The following is an 8,399-nucleotide window of genomic DNA, read 5'->3' on the forward strand; positions in this document are numbered from 1 at the left end:
GGACAGAACCTGGAAATTGTACACATCACATCTGCCGCATCCCATTGGCTAGGAAGCCAGCTGCAAGGGAAGCTGGGAAATGTAGCCTTTAACCTAGGCATGCCTGTGTTCAGAAGAAAGAAAGAATGCACATGGAAGGGTATCCAGAAGTTTTGGCCACCGGGAGACTTTCTCTGCTCCTCTCCGATCCCCACCCTCCCACCCCCCACAAGGGCATCCTTTTAGGAATCTTGGGAGTCTTACAACCTTGGAGTATTACAATAATGACTGCATCTTGGCAGACAGTGGGTTTATTCTGGGACCTGAAAAGCCTGCCTGAATCAAGGCAGTCACCATTTCACTGGTTGCCACACATAGTTTATTGTGTCTGCCTTCTGTGGGGATCTGCCCTCTCCTCTTATATCTCAACAAGCCAATGCCATGGCTAGAAATGGCCCAGCCAGCCCTGACTCAAAATTATCTGAGTTCAAGCCCATGGGGTCCTCTGACTCTACTTGGAGCTCCTTCCATTCAGATGTTCAAGAGGAAGTCTCTGGTTTCTGAGGCTGTGAGTGTCATGGTTAAGTGTTGAGCTAGGCTGCCTGGGTTCGAATCCCAGCTGCACAGCACTTACCAGCTGTGCAATCTTGGGCAAGACACTTAGCTTCTCTGGGCCTCAGTGTCATCATCTGTAAAGTGGGGATGTGAATAACCATAGGGTTGCTATGAGGATTAAATATATTAACAGGGAGCTTAGAATAATGCCTGACACTTAACTGTTAACTACTATTACTGTTATCATTTGCCCAGGGGATGGTCTCCTGCTGGTCTTGGTCCAATCCCTTCATCTTGCCTGGGGGTGAGGAGTGTAGTCACATGGAACAGGCCTGATAACTCAGTGCAGGTAGACAGGAAGGGGAACAATTCCCAGAGAAGTGGGGACCAGGTGGAAATCCCAAAATACCTACTCCCAAACCTTCCTGAGGGCAGAGCCAAGAAATGTTGAGGCTTAGGATCTTAAAATCACAAATGGAAGAATGACAACATCTTGAAATGGTCCAGTTCCCTCGTAGAATCACAAAGTCCAGGCCACAGAGAAACTGGAAAACTCACAGAATTCAATAATTCAATCTTGAAGTTACCAAAACTGAAATTAAAGACTTTTATCATTTGAATCATAAAGTCATAGATTAGTGCACTAATATGTTGGTATACAGATTTATATTTTGAATTAACATTTTTCTCTAAAAAAGAATACTCAAACATCATAAACATTTGGTGGAAATAGATAAAAAGTAGAATAAAGAGGCCAAAATCACAGCACTCAGAAGAGAACCATTACTAACATTTTGAGTTAACTGTAAAATATTAAAGTTCTCAATCATAGATTCTTGTCTCCCAGCTTCCTCTCAGGTCTCCCTGCCCAAGATTCCCAAATCACCAGATTCCCTGACTCCTAGGGAACCAGAAGCTGTAGAATTGAGGCACCCCACTCGCCACGGCCCTCTGTACCTCCTTAGGTTGCAATCCCAGCTGTAACCCATCTAGTTGGATGAGCTGGGGCAGCTGCCGCTTAGTCCCTGAACCCCCGTTTACCCCTCTGATAATGGATATATTAACAATCCCTGCCTCAAGTCCCTGAAGCCTCGCGCCGTGTTCCCCCAGGAGATGCGCTCGGTGCTGCGGAAGGCGGGCTCTCCGCGAAAGGCCCGCCGCGCGCGTCTCAACCCGCTCGTGCTGCTGCTGGACGCGGCGCTGACCGGGGAACTGGACGTGGTACAGCAGGCGGTAAAGGAGGTGAGTGCTGCGGGGAGCAGGGATGGCGGGGTGGGGCGGTGAACGCGGGAGCGCAGCGGGTACTGAGTCTCCTGGTCCGCCTCTGTCTGCCCAGATGAACGACCCGAGCCAGCCGAACGAGGAGGGCATCACCGCCCTGCACAACGCCATCTGCGGTGCCAATTACCCCATCGTGGACTTCCTCATCGCGGCCGGCGCCAACGTCAACTCCCCCGACAGCCACGGCTGGTGAGCCCGGACCCGCGTGGGGCGGGGACAGCGCTGCGGGCCGGGGCCCCTGCAGGCAGGTGAACGGCCGCTCACGCCTGCCTCCCACGCCTAGGACACCTTTGCACTGCGCGGCTTCGTGCAACGACACGGCCATCTGCACGGCGCTGGTGCAGCACGGCGCGGCCATCTTCGCCACCACGCTCAGCGATGGTGCCACCGCCATCGAAAAGTGCGACCCCTACCGCGAGGGTTATGCGGACTGCGCCACTTACCTGGCAGGTGCGAGGCAGGGCTGGGCAACCTCTCGGGGGAGGAGGTCGTGGAGACTGGGCCGCTCAGCTGGCAGGTGTTGGTGGGGGGGTGGAGGTGGAGGCGGCCGATTGCCATTCCGGAGAGAGAGGACTCAGGCCCTTCCAACTATGTGACAGGATCGCAGAGGGAGGGGGAGGCGGGAAGGACTACCTGCGGGGGGAGAACTGGGCCTCTGCAGATGCAAGCAGGGGCGGGGGCACCTCAAGGGAGAGGGGTTCATAGTGGTTGTGCCATGCAAGCTGGACACCTGTGGGGAGAAGAGTGGTTGGAGAGATTGCGCTGTTCATCTACTTTCTCACCTGCGTGTATGGGGAGCCCTATAGCATCTACCTGGCATAGGGCTGGGCAGGTGGGCTGTGCTACCTGTAGGAGCTATCATTACTACACAGCTGTCAGGTAAACTGACTGGTTTCTTCGGAGGGGCTTGGAGATTTTTCCATTTGTAGGGTGACAGGAGGCTGTACCATATACCTCCAGGAGTGGGGGGCGACATCACCCAACCAGGTAATGGGAGGAACTAGGTAGGCTGTACTACGGAGGTGTGCATAGGGTCTGTACTGCACACCTGGAGGGGCAAATTGTATCAGAGGGCAGTGTTAAGAACCTCGCAGAACTGGAGTAAGGCAGGCTGTAAGAGGGGAGCCTAGAGGGGCTACACAACAGCCTGCTGTGTAGAAAGTGGGTGAGAGCCATGGGGCTGTAACACCTGCCTTACAGGTGAGTAGCGGCCGAGTGGGATTGGACCCTTCACTGAAGAGAGAAAGGGCTGTAAACTGGGGGGAAGAGGATTGGGCCATTACACCTTTGTCACGGGTAGTGTACTGTCCTACCTGTCTGCCACGTGGGAGTTCTGTGAGGGTGAAGTAGAGATTGGACAGCACACCTGGTGGAACATGGTGACTGAATCAATAGAGGGATCATGGTGGATTATTCCATCTGGAAAGGGGGCGAAATCCTGGATGAAAATTTTACCAAGAGTGTGGGGCTATTTCAGGTGAGCTGTACCATCTGGACAAGTTAATGCATCCTTTTTGGAGACTATCACTTGGGAAGGGGGAGCAGTGTGGACTGCACCATCTGGAAAGGAGGAGAGGGTACCACCTGGAGGAGGTGGAATAGGGCTGTACCTTCTGAAGGAGGTGTTGAGTCCTCTGTGGATACTGTACCACTTTGTGGGGGGCTGTCGCTGACTGTATGTCTGGGAGTGACATGGGGACTTAACAGTGTACAAGAGGGAATGGGGACCAATGACCCTGCCTCGGGGGCTGGTGGCCCAGGTTGATGCACCCCAATGTTCTCGAATTTTAGAAATTGCCAGTCCTGGCAGCTGACTCTAGTTTAGGTGCCCCTATCCAGACAGGGGTACACAACTTTTCAAGTGGCTCATCTCTACTTGAAGAGACGAGCCCCGGAATCCTAGCTGGGGCAGGCGCCAAATTCTGGGGCCTCTCCCTGTCCTCAGAGTGCCTCGTGTTCCTGAATGTACCTGGTCCCCCTGGACCAGGCGCTCAGGATCCCTGCCGTTTCGGGTTTCAGACGTGGAGCAGAGCATGGGGCTGATGTACAACGGGTTGGTGTACGCCCTCTGGGACTACAGCGCTGAGTTCGGAGACGAGCTGTCCTTCCGGGAGGGCGAGTCAGTCACCGTGCTCCGGAGGGACGGGCCGGAGGAGACGGACTGGTGGTGGGCCACGCTGCATGGCCAGGAGGGCTACGTGCCCCGTAACTACTTCGGGGTGAGCCCAGAGGAGATACAGTGCGGGCTTCCTGGTGGCTGTTTGGGGAAAGGGGTGGTCACAGGAAAAAGGGGCAAGACGGACAGTCCATTACATAGGCGGAGGGGGGGTTCAGAAGAATCTATTGTCGGTTGGGGGGAGGAGAGGAAAACCCCATTATAATAATGGGGCGATAAGGGAGAGCCCCTTACTGGTGGTACTTCCTGGGATACGTACCAATATTGCCTTACTGGTTATTTGATTGGTCATGCTCAAATTTTTTTTATTATCCCTAATTATATTAATGGGAAGTAAAGAATTTTAGCCAAGAGGATCAATGAAATATATTTTAGTGCAGAGGAAAGTTAAAGAATTGTATTTTACAGGTGTGGAAGTTTTTTTTACACTGCATTGGGCAGGGTAAGGAAGAATTCATTAATACAATTATGGTAGAATTGAGGGAGATTCCACTACATTAGGGGCAGACATCAGGAAGATCCCATTATATGCCTCGGAGAGAAGAATCTTTTGATTTAGGGATGGGTGGAGGTGGGTCCCAACCAAACAGCCAGGAGGTAGGGAGAGGCAGGGTAGGAGACTCAGAATATGCCATTTCATCAAGCAGGCTGCTGATTGGAAGGCCCCATCTGGTGCCTGGAGGTGACAGGGGACTCGGGGAATTCCAGAGTGGTGTGGGAGATGCTGAGGGAGCCCTTAGGAAGAAATGGGATGATGGAGACAGTCCATGTGTTTGGGGTGGATAGGTGACTCCAATTTGGGGGTGGAATCAGGGGATGGGAGCTCCTGGTGTCTGAAGCTCCTGTCGTCCCTCAGCTCTTCCCCAGGGTGAAGACTCAGAGGAATAAGGTCTAGCTGGAGACAAGGACGTTTTCAAGGGAGACAGGAGGAAGCAGCCCTGCCTTCACTCCAGACTTCCTGCTGTTTTACTGCTGCACCTCCCTGCGCCCCAAGCCCTGCAGGGGTGGGGGTCCTTTGTCACCTGCTCTCTGCTTCCCTGGAAGCCCAGGGGGAAGGAGAACCCCAGCCTTAACTTTAGAAACCTGTCTTAGCCGTGGGAGGTCGTTGTGGAATCACTGGGGACAAAAGAGAACCCCATTTGCCAAATCAGATCCCATCCAAAGTGCCCCCTACTTCTACTACCACCCCCTCCCCCAACCCCTCAAAGCAAGCCAACCTACCATCCTCCTGAAGCCTGGGATGGGTCGCCTCCACGGGCTTTACCTGGGAGTCACCTCTGCCCCCATTTCTCCCAGCAGTGGGGGCAGATGAGGCAGGTTGTTCTCTCTCCCAGGATCTCCCCCAACCAAGTGCCTTCATTTGGTGCTGGTTTTATAACAAAATGGGGAAGTTTTTCTTTATAAATAAAGGTAGTTTGCACAGAAATGGACTTCCTTCTAGATTCTGTCCTGACTTAAATGCTCATCACTGTTACTATTTTGGGCAAACCAGTCTTAAAGTAGCCTTGTAAATCCCATCCTTCCTCTTTCAAATATGTCTGCTGTGTGTGTGTGTGTGTGTGTGTGTGTGTGTGTGTGTGTGTGTGGTGTGTCTTGATATTCTTTCATTTTTTGGATTCTTTTAAGTCTTCAAACATTTTAAGCATAGTAATTTTGTAGTACCTGTCTGATAATTCTGTCATCTGACGTTTGGGACCGTCACCTGTATTCTGTTGTGTCTTCTGGTTCTAACTCATGATGGATTGTTCCCTTCTGTGTGTTGACATTATGGATTGTGAGATGTCTCCGACGGGCTTTGTCTACTGGAGCTCCATGTGGACTTGTTGAGGGTGCGACCCTAAAGAATGACTTTCCTTTGCTTCTGCCCTACTTCTTTATTTCATAAACTGCTCCTTGAGGATTTTTGATAAAGCATGAGCACCTCTCTCTTTTTCTGTTTGTTGTTTGACAAAACATAAAGCTACAGTACTGTCATTGTCTTCGCTGTCCAGTACAGTCGCCACCAACCTCATGTGACTATTTAAATTTACATTAATTAAAATTCAATAAAAATTAAAGATTCAGTTCCTCAATCACACTAGCCACTAATGTCTCTAGGGGGGAAGCCCTGTCCTTGCTTTTTCCAGGTTCTACAAGCTGCCTGCATTCCTCGGGTACCTTCTGAAATACTTATGGATGAAAAGATAGGATGTCTGCTATTTGCTTCAAAATAATTGACTGGTAGGAGGGGAAGTGGTTAGGGCGTAGACAGAGCAAGATGGGCCCTGAGTTGGAAATCGATGAAGCTTCGTGTATGTGGAGCTTCATTATGCTATTCTCTCAACTTCGGTGTCCATTTGAAATTGTCCTTAATAAACAGAAATGGGTAAACTGGTTTGTTTTTTTCCCCACAAAGAATGTGGAGTGAGGTGATTTTTTTTTTAATAGTGCAAGCCAGCTTAAGGAGGAGAATTTAAAAAAATCACTAAATTTGGGGCCGGCCCGGTGGCTCGGGTGGTTGGAGCTCCATGCTCCTAACTCTGAAGGCTGCCGGTTCGATTCCCACATGGGCCAGTGGGCTCTCAACCACAAGGTTGCCAGTTCGATTCCTCGAGTCCCGCAAGGGATGGTGGGCTGCGCCCCCTGCAACTAGCAACAGCAACTGGACCTGGAGCTGAGCTGCGCCCTCCACAACTAAGACTGAAAGGACAACAACTTGAAGCTGAATGGCACCCTCCACAGCTAAGATTGAAAGGACAACAACTTGACTTGGAAAAAAAAGTGCTGGAAGTACACACTGTTCCCCAATAAAGTCCTGTTCTCCTTCCCCAATTAAAAAAAGAAAAAAATCACTAAGTTTTAGATAGTAGTTATCTTTGTATGCATTGAGACTAAAAAGGAATAAAAAAAAATGCCCAGAGGAACTTATTTATATTTGTGATGTTTGATTTTCTTTAAGCATTGTGATGTGAACAGTTAACTGAATATACTATTTATATTAAAAATTTCTGAAAATTTTCCAAATTCTACGAAAGTAGAAATTAGTGAAAAAACATCTCCTATGTATGCATCATCTTACCTAAAAAATTATCAACTCCTGAAAGATTTGGATTCTATTCCAATGGAATGAACCTGCAGCAATTCCTGAGAGGGCATCATTATATCTGTACCACTTAACAACAAGGATGCGATCTGAGAAATTCGTCGTTAGGAGATTTCATCATGGTGCAAATATCATAGAGTGCACTTAAACAAACCTAGACGGTGCATCCTGCCACACACCTAACTGTATGGTTAGCCTATTGCTCCCAGGCTATAAGCCTGCACAGTATGTTGCTGTACAAAAACACAAGATTAAATCAAGCACCAGGGAAAATGGTGCAATCAGTAGATGCGGTAAACGAGATGTCTGAGGCTGCTGCTGGCCTAACAGCATACTGTTTACAGCACGCTTTTTTTTTTTTTTTTTAATAAATAGGAGTACACTCTAAAATAATGATTAAAAGTATAGTATAGTAAATACATAAACCAGTAGCATAATTGTTTATTATCATTATCAAGTATTATGTACTGTACATAATTGTGCTATAAGCTGCAGTGCAGTAGGTGGTTACACGAGCATCACCACACACACCTGAGTAAGTCATTGCTCTATGATGTTAGGATGGCTACGATATCACTAGGCGATAGGAATTTTTCAACGATATTATAATCTTATGGGACCATCGTCGTACATGCAGTTGGTCGTTGACTGAAACACATCACATGACTATATTGGGGTATATGTGATGTGTATTAGTTTCCTATCGCTGCTGTAACAAATGACCCCAAACTCAGTGGCTTAAAACAACACACATTTATGTTTTCACACTTCTGAAGATCAGAAGTCCAACTCAGTTTCACAGCGCTGAAATCAAAGTGTTGGCAGAGCCGCACACCCTCGGATCACTAAGGGGGGAATCTGTTTCCTTGCCTTGTCCAGCTTCCACAGCTGCATTCCTTGCATTCCTTGGCTCTGCCCCCTTGCTCTATCTTCAAAGCCTGCAGCGGAGCATCTTGCTTCAGTGTCACATTGCTTCTGTTTCTGTCTAATCTCCCTCTTTTGAGGACATTTGTGATTACTGTTAAGGAGCACCTGGATATCTCAAGATCCTTAACTTCATCACACCTACAAAGACCCTTTACCACACAAAGTGACATTGACCGGTATCAGGGATCAGAGCCTGGAGATCTTTGGGGACAATTATTCAGCCTACCTAGGGAGTATTGCAATTTAAAGGTGGTCAAAGAAGGCCTCAGAGGGGCTGCTGGTTAGCTCAGTTGGTTAGAGCGCAGTGCTCTTAACAACAAGTTTGCCGGTTCGATCCCCACACGGGCCACTGTGAGCTGCGCCCTCCACAACTAGATTGAAACAACTACGTGATTTGGA

General features: G+C 49.1%; 1 protein-coding gene across 5 annotated transcripts in view; it reads left to right on the forward strand.

Annotated features, from left to right (window-relative positions):
- The window catches only part of PPP1R13L (protein phosphatase 1 regulatory subunit 13 like), a 16,085-nt gene extending 9,675 nt beyond the window's left edge, over positions 1–6,410 (forward strand). For all 5 annotated transcript variants that reach the window (XM_019754858.2, XM_019754854.2, XM_019754857.2 and 2 more), the window contains 5 exons: positions 1,645–1,776; positions 1,871–2,004; positions 2,099–2,265; positions 3,835–4,034; positions 4,848–6,410. In XM_019754858.2, the coding sequence (XP_019610417.2) occupies positions 1,645–1,776; positions 1,871–2,004; positions 2,099–2,265; positions 3,835–4,034; positions 4,848–4,886 (672 nt within the window). In that variant the 3' untranslated portion in view covers positions 4,887–6,410. The remainder of the gene's footprint in view (positions 1–1,644; positions 1,777–1,870; positions 2,005–2,098; positions 2,266–3,834; positions 4,035–4,847) is intronic.
- The last annotated feature ends 1,989 nt before the right edge of the window (positions 6,411–8,399 follow it).

Source organism: Rhinolophus sinicus, linkage group LG11, assembly GCF_036562045.2.
Source record: "Rhinolophus sinicus isolate RSC01 linkage group LG11, ASM3656204v1, whole genome shotgun sequence".
Classification (NCBI taxonomy): domain Eukaryota; kingdom Metazoa; phylum Chordata; class Mammalia; order Chiroptera; family Rhinolophidae; genus Rhinolophus; species Rhinolophus sinicus.